The following is a 19,210-nucleotide window of genomic DNA, read 5'->3' as shown; positions in this document are numbered from 1 at the left end:
TCATCAAGGGGTTTACCATGGGCTCCTGCTTATAGGCTTTGCTTCTTAGTGAGCTCCCCCGTAGTATCATAAAAGTGTATTTATTTCCTCCTGGCTTAACTGTATATTATTTGGTATATGTATATTATTGCCTGTTTTACAGCATTACTGTGGAAGTAATAAACCTTAAACCTTACTTTGCAAACAATGTACGGTCTGCCACTTGTACAAAATGTGTCCCCTTTAATATTACATAGCCTCATATTATATTGTCTAGTCTATGTCTATAGTCTATACATCCCTGCTCTGTTCTATTAGCAATACTAATTTGGGATGTCAATCAATGACAATCAATGCCAAAGTCATTATCTTGTAATCCTGCAAGTCAAGTTAACAAGCCATGTTGATGTATGGACTCGATACTGCATCACTTATTAGGTTTAGGTAAATCTGTTCAAATCCACCCCAACCAAACAGTGCAACCCCAATGTGTTCACCATGGCTGATTGGATTTCATTGAGGTTCTCTCCTTTCAATACCATCATCAACTGGTTTGAATCTGTGGAGTGCCGTGGCCGAGCGGTTAAGAGCACCGAATTCAAACTCTGGTGTTTCTGATCAGCAGGTTGTGTGGGTTCGAATCCCCCAGCCGTGACACTTGTGTCCTTAAGCAAGACACTTGACCATTGCTTCGTCCTTCGGATGGGACGTAAAGCCGTTGGTCCCATGTGTTGTGTAACGCATGTAAAAGAACCCAGTGCACTTATCGAAAAGAGAAGGGATTCGGATCGCCCTGGTGTTCCTGGCTGCGGCTGCTGTATGCGCCTTGCACCTTGCAAACGCTTATAAGGTGCTACATAATTGGGTCTCAGAATTCATCACTGAAATAACCTTTCTTTCTGAAAGTTTGTATATACTCAGCGCCTTGAGTACCTTGTTTGGTAGATATGTGCGCTATATAAGACTTTGATAATATATAATAAAAAAGGGTTGTCAATCATTGTGACAAAGCAAAGTATTTCTACAGGTTGTTTCATAACTTGTTATAGCTTCTTCGCAAGTTTTTTTACCAGCTTCAAGAGGACTATTAATGTTGTACAGTTACATGGTTTAAAATATCCAAATCACTGTCTTAAGTTTCTTCTTTCTTATGCATCGTGTCTAATGTTGGGTGTTAGCATTTACAGGGGCTGAGGGGTTTCAACAGCATTGCTTTTATTTTTAAACCATCAAAAATACTAGCCTTTAAAAACATCCAAAGTGCCATGGTTGAAATGAGACCGTTACTTTTACATCTTTGTGCACTAACTTTGAAATACAGAGCATTTGCTGGGAAAACCAATTAGGAGTTATACATTATAAAGGGAATAAAAGAGTAGGCGACGAGTTCTTTAACGACCAATAAAACCGTTTACCACCTGACAAATATACACAGACACAAGGATTTGTTGTTGTAGTGAACTCTGCCAAGAGTTAATTTATTCCGTACTCTGAATTCCGTGGTAAAACGCCAATGCATAATAATATAAGGGATTTCCCTTTATTTAATTCCATCCAGTGATATCCACTCATAAAGAAGTATACCAGTTCCCATTATAATACACTTTGCGACCAATTCGCAAAGGGTCCCAATTCCTCACTTTGCGAACGGTAAATTTCCAATCCGCAAAGGTTCCCACTTCTCGGCGATTTGCCAAAGAAGGTACCAGACTAATTACAATTATTCTAATTATAAATGCACTCATTGACTGGAGAAAACTCCGGGTCAATGAGGTTCCCACTTCCAGCAAGTTGCCAAGAAGGTACCAAATTAATCTACTTCTTTATATACAATCACATCATTTTATTACCACCATATTTATCCATATCAATTCACATAAATTAATTTACCACTTCCTCACAGGCTACAATGCCTATTAGCTTCTTGTTTATAGGAACAACCTAAACTTACCGCCAAAGCAAATTTTGATATAAAAATTTGCCCAAACAACCCCCCCCCCCTTTTTTTTTTTTTTTTTTTTTTTTTTTTTTTTTGTTACAAAACTTTCTCCGAGTGTGAAGTGGAGAACCTCAACCCGTCTGATAAATTTTGATGGAACCAAATGAATCATGTCTTGCCAGTACGCACCTTCCGGGAAGGGTTAATGAGATGGGGGTGTTTTATAACATGTGCGTTTTGCATCTCCCGAAGTATCTTCTTTGCATACATATTTAAATCCCAAGTGCAGCGTTTGTCTGCCCTCCTTTAACTTTACCTTGATACTTCGCCCTTAACAAAATGTCTGACCAAATTAACCGTGTGTTGGGTAGGATGTTCCTAATTACCTTTAGGCTCTCTTTACCCTATGTCTACTCTGTCCCGAAGTTTCCTTCAAGATATCTTTCCCAGCAAACATAATAACGTGCCCTGAACGTCGCTACGACGTTATTTGAATGTTTGGAGAACGTTTTTATTTAACGTTGTACGGACGGATAAGTGTGGAGTTTTGTCAACGTCTAGATAACGTCGCGTCATGACGTAATATAATAACGTTGTGAAAACGTTAAAAATTCACGTTTTGATAAAGTTATTTCTGAACGTGATTGTGACGTATTTATATAACATCTTCAACAGGAAAAACCCAACGTTATAAAAACGTTATTAAATGCTTTAAATAAATGTAAATTTATCACAAAAAATCAAGACACATGCATACCAAAAGTGCTTTTGGCTCTCTTAACATTTTTAATTGAATGCAAATCATTTCATAGAAAAGACAGCAAAACTTTAAAGCATGGTTATATATAACTCAAAATGCGTGGTATAATAAAAATGGCAAAGTTGGAGATTTACAGTTAAATGGTCTGTATACGTTTGGCAATGACTCTACAAATTCAAGGCAATAAAAAACAACTGTAGTGTCAGAAGTTCAGCAGCTTTGGGTAGTGTAATGCATTTTGAGGAACGTTTAACTTCGAAGTTCTCCGGTTATAGAAAAAATAGCTCACTCTTTATTCCCCAAAATTTAGATCTAAGAAATATTCTTCCTGTGTGGAAATAATCGTCCTGGTTTTTTTTCCCGGTGAAATCTCAAAAACACAAACATCTTTTGAAGTGAAATATTCACAGAGGGTTAGTTTTATTGTATTTATCTACATGTATATATTATATTATATACACATACAGTAGGTTCCATACCATTGTTACTGAAACTCACTGCTTGTTCAAATCTAGTTGTAGATACATCGTACCATAAAAATAACCTGTGAAATTTCATGTGGGAAGAATTTATAGTTTGCAATTTGAATACCCAATCTGAGAAACGTTTCTGGCAGAAACACTCATCAGCTTCAAAATGTTTTTCCAAAACCACATTACTTCAAACTGTTTCTCAAAATGTTTCTTACCAGGTAATTTTATTGCCAAATGTATACCAACCCTTTGAAAACAAACGTTTTTAAAGTTAACTTTAAATAAAGTTCCAATTGTCTTTAGATTTCAAAAGTAAAAATACAGTGCAATTTTAATGAATATCCACACAAATTGTTTTTTTTTCTTTTTACATTCCCATAGTGAAAAATGCGTGGATCACAAACTGAATTTGCCATCAGAGCCCCTCTATAACATATAGCTATCTCGCAAGCTAGCCTCGAAATTGCGTGTTTTTTCTTTAACTTTGCGAACTAACATGGTCAGCCATTTATGGGAGTCACATTTAACTCCCATAAATGGCCGACCGTGTTAGTCGACGAGGTAAATGGAAAACCGTGCAATTTCGAGGCTAACTTGTGTCGATCATTGTATTCTACTTTTAAAACATCTTTCCAGCCATATGCATTTTATATAAAAACGGTTACAAATGCTTTTTATAGACCAACTCGTCCGATCCAAGGCAACGTGTTCATTTAAGCACATAACTGTTGGCCTTGGTGGGATTGGGATGGAGCAAAATCCAGTGTGAATGGCAAAGTTGTTGAGGAGGAATGTTGAATTTAGAACTTTTTTGAACCTATTGAATAATGTTAAATACTGTTCTTGTTTAAATTTCTTCATTTAGTGCATCTACGTTTTTAAATCAGTAACAAAAGTTCAGCTTTGAGATAAAATGTTAAAAAGGGTTTGGGGAAAAAAGGATAGCAGGCAGCAAGTGGTAGACGGCAAAATTGTCGATGGATTAGTCAGAATCACCAAGGGTCATCACCACATCCGAAAAGGTAGGTATTCCTCGACAAGGTTCCTAAATGTAAAAGAAAATGTGAAACAAAGAGAAAATTGAGTCATTTTGACCTATCCAACAAAATGTGTACATTTATTTCCTTTATCAATGTATATCTGTTCATTCATGTCGGGTCAACAAGAACAAGTTTGACATTGTAATTTTCTAATGTATACATCGTGAAACATAACTGTCCATACGTACCTCCACATTATCAAAATGTCTATGGACTGAAAACATGTTCCATTAATCTTTGTATAGGACAGTGAATACCTTTTGTCTTCAAGCTATCTAGTTTTTTTTTACAATATAATAGACGTTGCCAACATTTCCATTGAGAGTATTTCACATACCAAGCTACATCATGCACATGTAATTCACTCACCTGTACTTAGGCCCAACTTTTGTTGTGGGGAAAACTTTAAGTGTCAAAGAGATGAGATGGCCTCCTCTTACTTTTTCTGCAAGCTCCTAAAAGTAAAATAAAAACATTTTTAAGAAAAACATAAAGTAATTGGGGTGGTCATTCGAAATGGTAAAACTAAGCATTTCCATTCCTTCTACCCACATGTTGTTTGTCTCAGCTAACAAAATTAACTGTAATTGATCAACAAACCTTTTTTTTTAAATGCGTCCGTTTCACTAAAAAAAGGTAAATCAATCAACATTAAAAAAGCATCAATCATGCTTCACTATTCCATATATGCTTTCTGAAAAAAAAATACAAATGTGGTTCCTTTCAGTTACCCCTTAATTACTCCTTCAACAATATTAATTATATATATAAATTGATGAAATACCTTTCCTTTTACCGTAGCTGATTTGTGGAAAGCACAACAGTAACACACACAAATTAGTGCCCTCAGCAAGCTCAGACATAAGTAAGCATCATAATATATTAAATTAAACACCATGGCGTCGAAAAGCAGTCAATTTCCTCAAAAATCTGTGGTTCACAATTATTCTACTCTGGAACAAAGGATACACAGTAAACAGGTGTCAAAGAGCACGGAGGAAGATTAAACACGAAGATTGGTTGGCCGTATTCTAGCTACCTCGGCCATTGTATGTGTAAAATCTATGTCTCATTGTATTGTTGTCTGGAGATGTACACACGACGTACATGAATGATGACATATAGACCATCGTGAACAGCCAAAGAAAATACTTGTTTTTTTACGGAAAACACAACAAGATAAAGTGAGTTTTTGTATGTAGAATACTTACCATTGTCGAGAAGATGACAACTTAACAACCGATGTAAATTTGGTCGGCGTAACAGCTAGGAGAAGAATACGACGGTTGAACGGCGGACGTGTAGTATAACATTTGAACAATCCCCCACAATCCTCCGCGCGGATTGTAGCCTCGTACTTTATATGAGAATTTACTTTTTTAATAATTGTAGTAAGTTTTTTATTATTAATTTTTTTGTTCTTTACTAACACTTATATTAGTGTTTATATTTTTTTTATTTATAAAATATTACCATAAAATAATATTATAATAAAAAAACATTATTTCTGATTGAAAACGTTTTGTAGAGGATTTCTGCACGACCGCGGTCATCTGCCTCGTGGTACAACGTTGATACAACGTTATATCTGTACGTTGCCCACGTGCCCCGAGGATCACGTCGTGCGACACATGCCAGTAACCTGTCAAAACACTGTTCGGTAACTTTGTTGAAACAAGTTTCCACAACGTCCCATTATCAGACGATGAAAACTACGTCGTTGCAAAGTTAGTCATACGTTGCCAAATAACCTGACGGAGGTACAACATTCAAGCAACGTTGCCAAACAAAGCTAAAGTGACTTTATTAAGACGTCGTGAAAAAACAAAGCCACAACTCTCAGATAACGTTTTGCACAGAACATTCACATAACGTTTGTATATGACGTTTAAAAAACGTTAGACAAAAGTTGTATCTAAGTTGTGGAGTAACGTGACTAAACCAAAACCTTCTGACAACGTTGCATAACAATATTCACAGGACGTTTTTATACGATGTTAAAACATAACGTTTTTATAACGTTGTATTTATGTCATTGTGTAACGAGACCAAACTGCAACCTTTTGGCAACGTTGTAGGTTAGTTGTGTTTTAGTTGGGAAGCAACATTACCAAAATACAACTTCACAGTAACGTTACGATGACGTTACGTGTTTGCTGGGTTGGTCCCTAGATATAACACTATTGTCGTCGGGACCTCGCCTTTTGCCAGGTATCTCCTGAGCCTAGTACCAGCCGTCCAGGCGTGCCCCAGACACGCCTTTCCATGTCACTGTACCACCACTGTGCCGCTGCTGTGGCGAATGATACTGTCCCGGTACCCACGTTCTTGCTTCGGATTGATGAACATCTTTAGGCTCCCTGTTACCCTATGTCTTATCTGTCCCGAATTTTCCTTCACGATATCTTTGGTCCTTATATGTAACACTATTGTCGTCGGGACCTCGCCTTTTGCCAGGAATCTCCTGAGCCTAGTCCCAGCCGTCCAGGCGTGCCCCATACACGCCTTTCCATGTCACTGTACCTCCACCGTGCTGCTGCTGTGACGAATGATACTGTCCCGGTACCCACGTTCTTGCATCGGATTGATGAACATCTTTAGGCTCCCTTTTACCCTATGTCTTATCTGTCCCGAATTTTCCTTCAAGATATCTTTGGTCCTTAGATGTAACACTATTGTCGTCAGGACCTCGCCTTTTGCCGTATCTCCTGAGCCTAGTCCCAGCCGTCCAGGCGTGCCCCAGACACGCCTTTCCATGTCACTGTACCACCACTGTGCCGCTGCTGTGGCGAATGATACTGTCCCCGATAAACATCTGTATGAAAACAAATTCAAAGAAAAACAGCCTGGGTAATCTGTTCTGACCAATATTTTATCTTGTCAAAGTCTTGTATGTAGTTGAAGATGTTGTACACAATTTGTTAACAACCAACTCAACATTCACCAATCTTGTAAATGATTATTTATCTTTAACAGCAATATGCTAATTAAAGAAGCGGTTGTCTACACTGCTTATTTATGACCTTGCTACAAGCTACCCCCTTTTAGACAATTGAAAACATTAAGTCTGGCCTAATGTAGGATTCAAGTGCTCCAGACTTCCATCTCCCCATACTTTTGATTTGTTCCTCCCGAACCCCAAACATATCCTGCAACTATGAACTGAAAAGGGTGTGGGGTTTACCTGATGGCCTTAATCCCTGCTTTAAGATGTGATTAACTTGTCTGGCTGACATAGGGTCCCCCCCCCCTTAATGTACAAACAGTGAAGTATTTGCATTCCTGTCAATAGAAATGATTGAACTTTACCCACTTGATCCGTTTTTGAATATCTTAGAACTACTTGCAAATTCCCTTCCTGATTAAAGGAAATATCACCAATACGCAACGCCCGGGAATTTGCCATCGTGAGTTGTAAACTCACTCACCCTCAGAATAACCGAAAAGGGCAACCAAGAATGCTGCTTTTAACAGCAGAGCTTCATATGCTGATTATACTTTAAACATTAACTATGCTACTTTAATAAAGGTCATATAAGTCAAATATGGTATGTCTGCAAGCTATGCTGCAACCGGATGAAGATGTCTGCAAGCTATGCTGCAACCGGAGCAACTGATTCCTTTTTAATCATTCATCTTCTCTTCTTTACGAATTGTTGTCTTCACTGCCAATAATTACACCCTGTAACTTGAATAACCGGATCACTCGATCATTTTTAATCATGCGTCTTCTCATCTCATGTACATACTCTGTACGTTTAGTCCCACCTTATAATGTTTGTTACTTTTTGTAACGACCGAATTATCGTCTTCACTGACAATAATTACAACCTGTAACTTGAATAACCGGATCAACTGATAATTTTTAATCATGCGCCTCTGTTTTTCATATACGTAAGCTTTACGTTTAGCCCGCCTCCAATGTTCGTTACATTTTGTACCGACATTTTTACGACACAACGTGTCATTGCCATGGAACATCAGTGCTGTGTTGACCGCCAGATACGAAAAACCAACCGATATTGGAAACGTACACCTGATCTATGCAAATCAACGCTTTCAGGTTCAAGCTAGTACTGACCTCCCTGCTAAGCTATGGTAGCTGCTACTGTTACCGATGATACTTAAACTATATAACGACTAAGAAAAGACTAAATTAACAAAGCTTTAACGTGTATATTGATAGCATAGCCAGATAAGCCTTACCCTGGGTACCGCACCCAGTCCTATTCAATGTCCCCGCCAAACCATTGAACTGTGTAACTCTTTATACATAACAAGTATAAAGCAGATTTATTCTAATTCGCCCCAGGACCCAACCAAATATTTCAATATTTTGCAGACTGGCGGTAAAATACTAACCAGACTAATCAGCACTGGAAATGTAATGGAACATCTTGAATCTTGCCGAGGGTCCAAGCGTCTACAATCCTCTTTCATCTTAGAAACAAGGAAACTACCCGTGGGATCCTCCCAATTGTGCAATTTATGAACATATGAAATATAACTGCAAGCATAGAGAATCACACTGGATTCACCAACTCAAGACAGTCAAACCTTTTGGACTAAACATAAACACTGGTGTTAAATAACTTCCCGTTACCCCCACTTCACTTCTGCGTGAGAACTATAATGTTGTTTATATTCTGATGTAACTCAAGTATAAATTAATTTTTTAAAGTTGTCCTATATATTTGTTACTATAACTATCTCATGTAAGTAACCCCCCTTCTTTTTTCCACAGGTCCCTCATACCTATTTTTAATACCATCGTACCTTTGATCTTGCTTTTCTCTATTAATTGACCATTGTTAATTGCATCATGATGCAACTTGTTCTCTAATTCTACCCTTTCATGTTTCCCTGCATTGTTAACGAACAGTGCATTTACCACTTTTATGGTCCAGTAATCCATCCTTTCATATGAAACCTTCTTTGTCCTCTCCACTTTACTCGTATTGGTTCATAGCCACCAATTGTTTCTGAAATAGAAACTTTGATTGGCTGTTATTTTCCCGCTTCTTTCTTCATTTAATCCATTTCCCCTCTGTTTTTCTATGAATGGATATGTATTTGTTTGTACTTGTTTTATGCCTCTGAACTAAGTCCGGTTTGGATCGAAAGCTAAGGCCATCTATATCCTATTCATTAAACATATGAAATACCAGATACGTATGTACAAATGGAAGAAGATGCAAAGGTCTTTAATTTTAATATTATGCAATAGGCTACCCCTTGATTTATGGAAGCTGGCCATTTAGTGCCTAATAATGATCAATCATTCCGAAAGGTCATAATGAAACTTGGTATTGCCCTTCTATTCTTTATGTACACTTTGTTCTAGAGCTTGATTAACACATGGTGCTGTGACGTGCAATGCCCATAATTCATCGTCAATTATGCCCATGATCTAACTGGTGTTAATTGCTGCCTCATTCTAAAAGTGCGCCATCCCCCTTTATTGGACGAGCTGCTGCTCTCTGTGCGTACGATCTGACAATATTTCAATAATTCTATGTGTTCTATGGAGATGAGCACGCAAATACACTGCTACATAAGTCAAAAAATGCAGAGGTCCATGTATGTATAGAAGTAATTGGACGCCTGTGTTTATTATCTTTCCATATTATAAAACCCCCCTCGTTTACAGCCAGCAAGAATTATTGTGTCATGACCGCTATTTGTACTAATATAGGGTCACTCTGCTTTATAAGATCACAGCGAAATCCACAAACTCGCTATGGATAATCTTAAAAATTTTAAGGTTAGCGGTAGGCTATTTGTACTACTGTAGGGTCACTCTTCTTTATAAGATCACAGCGAAATCCACAAACTCGCTATGAATAATCTTAAAATTTTAAGGTTAGCGGTAGGCCCTCGCCCAATTCGCTACAAACCGATATAAATGGATTAAAGGGAGTTGATGGTTAATTCATATGCTGCATGTTATTCGCCATCGGTATGCTTCAAGAGCCCGCTGTGCAATCAATTGACCCCAACATGCTACTGCTCCCTACTGTACTTATTTTGCACCCTGCATTTGAAAGTTGGGCACCACCCAGTTCTATTGAAGATGATGTCCCTCCTAACCTACTACATGCCCCATCCCTGTTATGTATGGAATACCCTGAATATTGACTAGAATTTGCCAAGTTGTACACTAAACTACTAGGCTTACTTATTCCTGATTGGCCTGACTGACACAAGCTCTGACTAACTTTCATATTAAACGGCAAGCTGCCAGAAAAATTATGATTGTCCGCCCTTTCTTGTCCTTGTGTACCTGTACTCATGCTTTGAGAATGTTGGCCCGTTATCCCCCAAGTTACGTGTAAAGGCCGTGAAATATCCTGACTATTAATCTGTGGGATGTTCGCAATTATTGGCCCTTTATACATACTAGATGTTTGAAACCTTTCCGTATTCACGGTACTCGTGTTACCTACTAGCGTTACTGTTGGGGCTGTACTTGCCCCAGCATTAGGTCTGAAAATGTAGCGACTCACCCGATTGGCCCGGCTAGTAAGCCATCGGCTTCACCACTCTCTGTAGCCGCCCATCTTCGCCCTCCTCATCAGATATCACTTGGATTTCTTCAATGCGGTTCCCACTTCCAGCGAGTTGCCAAGAAGGTACCAAATTTTGCGAAACTATACAATCTATCTTAACTCCTCGGTGGCAGATTATTTAATGACGGTTCCCAGAAAGACAAGCACCCTTTCCCCAAATGCATTGCTTTGGTTGGTTGAAAAGAACAATGGAACCACGTCTGAATGCGCCCTGACAATCCCAATCGCTTATAGCCCCGACTGTGCAACCTGACTATAATTATGCATATTTCCTGGTGTTAAATCGGTTTACTGCGTTACGCATTAAACCCTATTATACACTCCCCTGCCCCCATGTGATGCGCTCTCCACCAAAAGGAATAGCGAAACTGGGTGTATGAATTATGAATAATTGTAACACTTGTTTGTTGATTAAAAAGGAGATCAATTACCTTGTCCAAAAGATATGAACCATTGAAAGGAAGCAGTATAATAATAATATCAAGTTTTTATATAGCGCATTTCACAATAACTGTCTCAATGTGCTTTACATTTCAATCAAACCATTAACATTGACTGAAACTAGTTCCTACTTGTTAAGGTTTCTTATTAGTAAACAACAGTGCAGTAAAGTAGAGTTTTGCCAAAGAGGCTGCCTTAACTTTACACTCAAATAAAACAAATCAGAGTTCACAAATTTCAATTAGTTCATGCTGATGGTCTCTCAGGTTTGATGAGAAGTTCACAATATTCGTTCACAATATTACCCATAGGCTTTATAACCGCCTATTTCCATATTTTTGTAATGTTATGAGTGTTTATAATGACAAGCTTTTTGGTAATGATTTGCTTCAGTTTTATGTGGTTTTATTTGTTTCCCTTGTAGCTACATACACGTCCAATCAAGTGCAAACTTGTCCATATGTAACAAACCGCTACAAAACCAGCCCTATTCCATCCCTGGTTAATCTTTTCAACAATCAATAGCTTGTTTATGTGCTGTCCAATTGTTTCTGTTTTTCGTTGTGCAATGCTTTCCTGATCTGGTTAGGGACTACTGTGATAATTTTATTTTGGGGTGCAATTCTGGGTCTTTTGCCCTTTCATTTTTTGGGGTCTTGTGTCGTTTGTGTATTTTAATATTTTCAGCTTTTTATTGTTTTAACTACCTTTTTATTGTGATAACAACTAAATTGTGCCACAATTAGAGACCACAATTCAGTATTTTTACTGCTAGTGTCTTGTAATCAATATTGATTCAATAAATAAACCATTACTACTAATAATATTAATAATAATATCATCATAATAATATCATAATGCACAATACTAACTGCAGTTTCTTTTTCTTAATTGTAGAAACAATGTGAAGATGAGACAAAGGTTCTAGATAAGTGGAGCAGTAAGATTGAGGATGCAGTCCTTGACCTGGTTAATCTGTTTGTTGAGAAAGCTCATAAAGTGACTGGATACCAACGACCTGGAGAGGGCGGCACACAGCGTCGGCCAGACTCAGAAGGTGAGATTCAAATCAGTTTGCTCATAGGTCTATGCTGTATCCTATGCGGTCATAGCCTGTTGTTTTTCCTCTAAGTTGGTGATGGGATGCCATGGCCTTTTGAAACCCTGTACTGAAGTCGCAACCAACTATTGTCTACCATGTCTGCCATTTTTTTGAAGCAAATTGCATGTTAGGATATGATCAGCTGTAGGATAATTTAGCATAGAAAGCCTGTTTTTGGGGTCTCTGAGTGCTTTGCATCCTTTGGAAAAGGCGTTTTATAAATGTATATTATTGTTTGTTTATTTATACTGAACTTAGCTTTAGGGCTTACAAAGTATCAATAACAAATCAAATGAATCATGATCATAACTCATGGTCACTTTACACTGCCTCGTTTTGCTTTGCTTGATCTGCACTTGTTTTTTGCATTTCTGTATATGTTACTGTGCACACCATAGAGTATGAGCAGCAGAAGGAGAACGATGATGAACACAAAGAGTCTAAGTTCAGTCTAGCTAGTACTGAGAGCCTAGAGGAAGAAGTTCAACTACAAGAAGAATGTCATGAACTTATCATGCATTTCAGTCAACGCTTACTGGAATCATTACTCAAAGCTACCAGACAATCTCTGGATAACATCAAGCGCAGAGTGTTCTTCTCTACGTAAGTCTCCTACAATTCATTCAAAACATCTATTTCTCTTCTTATTTTCCTCCTTTACCTTTCTCAGCTGTTTACTCTGTCAATAGAATCATAATGACATAAAATTGACATGAACGGCCTTAGTGTACGAACAGTTTTTTCAACTCAATAAACCATTTATTTTCATACTCTCATAAAAGAATAACGACAGTTACATGTTTTACGGAGTAAAGCAAAGCAAATCATTAAGTAACAGTAAACATAAATAAATAGAGTACGGGGCCGTTTTGGTAAGCAAGAGCTTGTAAAAAACAGACAGACAGACAGACAAGGAAAGGACAGATAAACATAATACATGACACAATGAGTTTGTAATAAAAGCGACAAGATGGCAGAACAGTTTAAGCTGAAAATAAAAAGACGAGTATTGAAGAGATGGATGTGGTTGAATTACATAGAATGGGAAGCTAAGATACATAATGGGAGATAATGTCACGTGAACAGCTGCAGTTAGCAGCAGTCATTTTTCAAGTCTGAAAATAATAAATGAATTGGGTTGTAATGTTAGGTTTTCACATGTAACTGTTAAGTGTACACTTACTGAGGGCATTTTTTTTTTTTTTTGCACACGCAATTAGGTACTTGCAACTTCATTAAATCTAGTAAACTGTTTTAGTCTAAAAATGTTTATCTTATTATGTTTGGGATTTATTGAACAAGTATCTAGATTGAAAAGAGTAATCTGACTTATATTTACTTTTAGTCCCATTGGTGGAGGTCGACTCAGTTATGGAAGTGGCTCCAATCGTGCAGGAAAAAGACCACCATTCTTTCAAGTCGATGTTGCTCTTGAAATTCCTAATGTGGTATGTATAGTAAAAAAAACTTGCAAGGAACATTGATATTAACAATTCTATTGGTTTTCAGGCATGAAGTTCAATTGTATCTATGTTATGTTTTCTGTCTGCAACACTACGCATTGTGTATGCACTTCCACCGTGCACTTAATGGAGATTTGTTATTGCTACATAGCACAATCTATGTAAAATATTTAACACATTTAAAAGAGATTAAAACTGTTGATTCAGTGCAACTTTGTGTATTCATTTACCATGTTTACTGTTCATAATATAGAAAAAGTGTTACCCAGTTCTAATGTTGCAACTTTTTATCAAGCAAAATAATGCAAATTGAACTGCGTGTTTGTCAGTGTCTGTGTTTTTAGGTATATCATATTATTTCATATTGTTGTTTATCTTACATATACAAAAAGTGTTTTTGTTTGCCTTTGTATCTTGTAGGTAATCAAGCCTAGTTTAGATGACATACAACAAGCATTGAATAAAGCTACTGGATGTGTTTTAGAAGTGAGTCGTGGTGTAGCCCAATGGGGACAGAAGCGTTTCCAGGTTGTAGAGTCTAGTCAAGGAGGTCATGATCATTTCCAACCATCACATATTGATGTATGCAAAGGAAAATATGCTGGTTCAGGTAATAAACAGTTAGCTGAGACCTCTCTTAAAACAGTTTCACTGATAAAAGTTCTTATAATAAGGCGTATTTGTAAACCACAGCAGTTTGTTTGTTTTTTGCCTCTTGGACACCTTGGGTTGCAATAGAGAAAGAATAAAGGTCTTGAGATTCTAATGTTTCTGTTTTTTCTTTCTTTTCTTTTCTTTTTTTCTTGTTGTAACAGTGGTTAAGATAGAGCAAGTACCGCCACAACAACTTAAGAATTACTTCAAAAGTATTGCTGAACACAAGGACATTCTGAAACTACAAATGATGTTAAGCAATGCCATCAGCCACACCAGGCCAAAGATTCATGAGGCACTTAAGATGTTTTCGCATTTCCAGTATCTGTGGGAGGAAGACAGAAGTGAAGTTGTCAAGGTGAACTCTTAGACCCAAACTCAATGTTTATTGTGTGAAGGCAACAATCATTATAATGATACTATTCACTATTCCCGTCTTAAGTTTGATAATGGCTTAAAGGCACAGTACACGTTTGGTTATTACTTAACTCAAAAACTACGTTACATCAGAGGAGTCGTTTTTCACAATGTTTTATACTATCAACATTTCTCCGTTGCTTGTTACAAAACCTTACTTGGTAACGAGCAGCGGAGAGCTATTGATAGTCTAAAACATTGCGAGAAACGACTCCCTCTGAAGTAACGTAGTTTTTTAGAAAGAGGTAAAATAATAAAAGACTTCTGGTCAAAAGCCCTTTTTCACTATCTGAAAGCACACTATTTTTGTACAACAAGAGTGTTTTTCTAAGTATCAAACCATTGCTGGTTAGTCCCTGGGTGCCTTAGTTAAATTGTGGTATTATAAGTAACTGGTGATGTATACTATTTACCATAAACTATTTTATGATTGCTTGGATTGAGTGGTAAGATTCTTGATATGTAATTGCAGGCATTTATTGAGACACATCCCATTCTGTCCGAATGGAAGGCAGAAATCCTTCGTTATCAGAGTCTAGAGAGACAGATTGAAGAGTTAGAGCCATCCCTACAGGTTGATGCCATTCAACTCTTCACTGGTGAGTGAACTTTCAATCACTCTTAAAATCGAAGAAATAGCACAAACAATGTGTGAGGAATTTGACTACATCAATTTAGTTAAGGAGAATGAACGAGAAAGCGTACTTTTGTGCTTCATGCTATCTTTCAGTTTGGAAAGACAGTGTTGAACTATTTACTTTAGTTTGTACTGAATCTACACTCAACTGTAGATTCGGTTATGAATCTACACTTAAGTTAAGAATCTACAGTTAAGTGTAGATTGGTTAAAATTATCTACACTTTCAACAATAGAGTGACGTCACAGAAATAGTTAAAACAAAATTAATGTTGGAATTATTTCAAAGATGACTCTGTTATTTTTTTCTCTTGGCGTTTTCTTATTTATAAATTGAAGCCTCAGTGATACTCTTATTGGAAAATGTTTATAGTGTTTTCTTTTTCATGTAATGTTGGGTTTGTTAATTGAATTAATTTCCAACGGACTAGGCTAGACACATCTGAAGTGTTGTTCACGATTTATGTATCACTATTTTTTTTTTAGATCCAATTAAGTTGGCCTTGACAATTGAGGCCCAGGCTTGGAAGATGCTACTTGGTAAGAGTCTTAACCAAGAATATCGCAAGAAGATGGATGGTGTGTCAGACTTTGTAGCTGAGTATACCAAACGCTTAGCTCGACCAATCAAAGACCTTGATGATGTCAGGAATGCAATGGGTGCTTTAGAAGACCTCAGGCAAAATGAGATACGTATTGATATGATACTTGGTCCAATAGAGGTAAGATTACTCAATAGATTGTTCAACTATTCAAAGAAGAACTAAAAATTAATGTCTTTTTGACATCTACAAAGTTAGTGAAGGTATTGGAACTTGATTTAATGATCACTTTTTTGTAATAATGCATTTTGGTTTTTACCCATATACACCGATGTGTGTATTTGCTCATACTTACAGAGGTAGTTTAACCTTGTTTATTTGGTATGGTTTAATATATTAGGAAGCATACAACATGCTACAGAAGTTCCAAGTGAATGTTGCCAAAGAAGAAGCAGATAGAGTAGACACACTACGATATTCCTACCAGAAACTCACTCGTCAAGCTGTAAGTCTGTTTCAGTTACATTGACAGTATGCCAAGCAAGGCCAAAGTATTCATTACTCTACTGTATTACAAAATCAAGAATCAAAGCACCCAGCAGTAGTACAGTTAATTATGATCCTATAAGCTAAAGTAGTAGTCCCAGCCTATTTCTATACCATCCGCCTAGGTAATAGATAAGCAGGACAGTTCTTTTCAGAACTGAGAAGTCTCCCGACCCCCGAACAATCTACTCCGTGGTAGTAGAATAAAGCAAGACAAACTCTACCTGGCAAGTAGATACACACATGGTATTACCGCAAACCAAATATACATTGATACCTCACCATGCAATGCCTCAAATCCTACAAAACACCCAGCCTATGTTTTTTGTTCATCCTTGCCCACTTTCGTTTTATCTTGTCAAGATCTGTATCTGAAGATCTGTATTCAAACTACTGACATTACACAGGAAGCATTAACATAAAAAGCTCTTTAACTCTTTGAATTATTTCATCAAGGATAAAGAACAATGATTTGTATGATAACTCAGTATCAAGGATTCAAACCAAAGATCTTTCATCTCAGAGCAGATATCACGTCTTGATTCCATTCTATGATCATTTTAATATATGATTGCATTGTTTGTATAATGACAGGACAAGACTCAGACCACTTTGGTGAAGATTCAACCCAAGTTCAAAGCGGACCTGTTGGAGTCTGTGGAAGTCTTTGCTCATACTTCACAAGCCTACTTTGATGACTATGATACAGTATGTACTCTCAGTATGAAAATATGAAAAGTTTAGATTAGGAAGCTAGCAAACTTCATTGTTAAAGGGAAGGTACACCTTTGGTAATTGTCAAAGACCAGTCTGCTCACTTGGTGTATCCCATCATATGCATAAAATAACAAGCCTGTGAAAATTTGGGCTCAATCGATCATCGAAGTTGCGAGAAAATGATGAAAGAAAAAAACACTCTTGTTGGACAAATTGGTGTGCTTTCAAACAGGAATAAAAGACTTCTAGCTAGAAGTCTTTTATTATTTTAGTGAGAAATTCCCTCTTTGATATACTATCAACAGCTCTTCAATGCTTGTTTACCTAGTCAGTATTTAAGTTAGTATTTGTTTTGAGTAATTACCAAACGTGCACCTTCCCTTTAAACCCTGCCTTATAATACACCTTGAATAACAGTATTGTACAGAACTACAGTACATATTCTTGCTTGGCTTCCAGAGCAAGACACTTTTCAGTAGGATTGAAACTCCTTATGGTGTACTTGAAGTTTGTGAGTTACGATGGTTTCAGAGATATTATGTTTTGAGTAACGTTGGTTCTGCAGGGAGCCAACAGATATTGCAATAATAAGTTACTAAATTTTGTTTTGAATAAATCCAGGTTTGCGACCAAAACTTCATTTTTTCCCCCGGAAACCTATTTAAACAACATTTTAAACAGTCTGTCATGTTTACCACAATCAGTAGATCTTTCGGATAATCAGATTGACTTTGCGATCATGTCAATGCTATAGAGTTTTATTGCAGGATCCTCATAGTGTATTATTTGGAGACTTCTATTCCCCTGAATAACTGATAAAAATAAAAAGAATTATAAATGCATGTATTGCAGTTACTTGATGATGACTTGATGTATTTTATTATATTAGGGTGGACCAATGGTTGATGGAATCTCACCACAAGAAGCAAGTGATAGACTCCAAGTTTACCAGGTATTTATCAACATTTTACAATAACTTTAATAGTAATATGCAACAAGTCCTTTTGAAAGCCTGGGGTTCGTCATACATATATAAATGTTCTTGTGTAAAAATGAATGCTGTCATGAACAATATAACTTGACTTATTTTTAAAATGATGTATTGTTGCAGAGAAGCAGTGTTTAAATGGACTTTAAACAAATCAGTCAACAGATGTTCTGAAGTTTTATTGGAGGTGTTGTTGCATACAGAGCTTGCAGAAGTTGGTTCATTGGTGTCTTTAGAAATGGACACACATATCTACTAAATGTTACTTTAATTCACTGTTTATGGTTTTTTGTTTGTTTTTTGTATTGAAGTAATTTCAATAGACCAATCCATTAGGCTCCGGCGAACACGTGAGCCTCTCCAATGCCATTCTGCACAACTCTGCCGCTCGCGCCAAGCATACGCGCACGCATGTCTGACTTTATTTTGTCAGACTTTTTGTGGCGCAATGGGTTGTGATTGGTCAATATACGCAATGGGGCAGAGCTTATTTTCCCTGCTGAAGAAACGCCATGACAGTAAGATATATGTTTGTTCCACAGACTCGGTTTGATGAGTTATGGCGTAAGTACACTACTTACTCAGCTGGAGAGCAGCTATTTGGGTTGTCTGTAACAGACTATCCAACTCTAGCAAAGACCAAGAAGGAACTGAATTTACTACAGAAGCTGTATGGCCTGTATAACTCGGTCATTGATGGAGTCAATGGTTACTATGATATCCTATGGACTGATGTGGATATTGAGAAGATCAACAATGAACTTCTGGACTTCCAAAACAGGTAGCTGCAAATTTGCTAATTAGAATATTTAACAATAGTAAAGTTTCAAAAGTAGTCGCCTTTAATGGAAAAACAAACTTTTGTTCTGGGATTTTTTAGTGAAAATGATGTGTTATCACTTATTTCCATTTCAAACATTCAAACATTATTGTGAGGTGCGTT

The 19,210-nt window shown here is 37.1% G+C and overlaps 1 protein-coding gene and 1 long non-coding RNA gene across 2 annotated transcripts in view; one reads left to right on the top strand and one right to left on the bottom strand.

Moving 5' to 3' along the window:
* LOC139951474 (dynein axonemal heavy chain 8-like) overlaps window positions 1–19,210 on the top strand; it is a 112,739-nt gene that overhangs the window by 28,326 nt on the left and 65,203 nt on the right. Inside the window, exons 20-30 of the mRNA XM_071950386.1 lie at window positions 12,099–12,258; window positions 12,702–12,906; window positions 13,649–13,751; window positions 14,187–14,376; window positions 14,582–14,778; window positions 15,310–15,436; window positions 15,961–16,196; window positions 16,417–16,521; window positions 17,157–17,270; window positions 18,169–18,231; window positions 18,810–19,048. Coding sequence (XP_071806487.1) covers window positions 12,099–12,258; window positions 12,702–12,906; window positions 13,649–13,751; window positions 14,187–14,376; window positions 14,582–14,778; window positions 15,310–15,436; window positions 15,961–16,196; window positions 16,417–16,521; window positions 17,157–17,270; window positions 18,169–18,231; window positions 18,810–19,048 — 1,739 coding nt within the window. The remainder of the gene's footprint in view (window positions 1–12,098; window positions 12,259–12,701; window positions 12,907–13,648; window positions 13,752–14,186; window positions 14,377–14,581; window positions 14,779–15,309; window positions 15,437–15,960; window positions 16,197–16,416; window positions 16,522–17,156; window positions 17,271–18,168; window positions 18,232–18,809; window positions 19,049–19,210) is intronic.
* LOC139951476 (uncharacterized) lies at window positions 2,682–5,497 on the bottom strand. The gene is made up of 3 exons (XR_011787779.1): window positions 5,403–5,497; window positions 4,561–4,646; window positions 2,682–4,196 (listed from the first exon to the last, which is right to left on the bottom strand). It is a non-coding gene; the product is annotated as an uncharacterized lncRNA (long non-coding RNA).

Source organism: Asterias amurensis, chromosome 19, assembly GCF_032118995.1.
Source record: "Asterias amurensis chromosome 19, ASM3211899v1".
Lineage (NCBI taxonomy): Eukaryota > Metazoa > Echinodermata > Asteroidea > Forcipulatida > Asteriidae > Asterias > Asterias amurensis.
The sequence above is the reverse complement of the archived record's forward strand: the minus strand, read 5'-3'. Positions and strand labels throughout refer to the sequence as shown.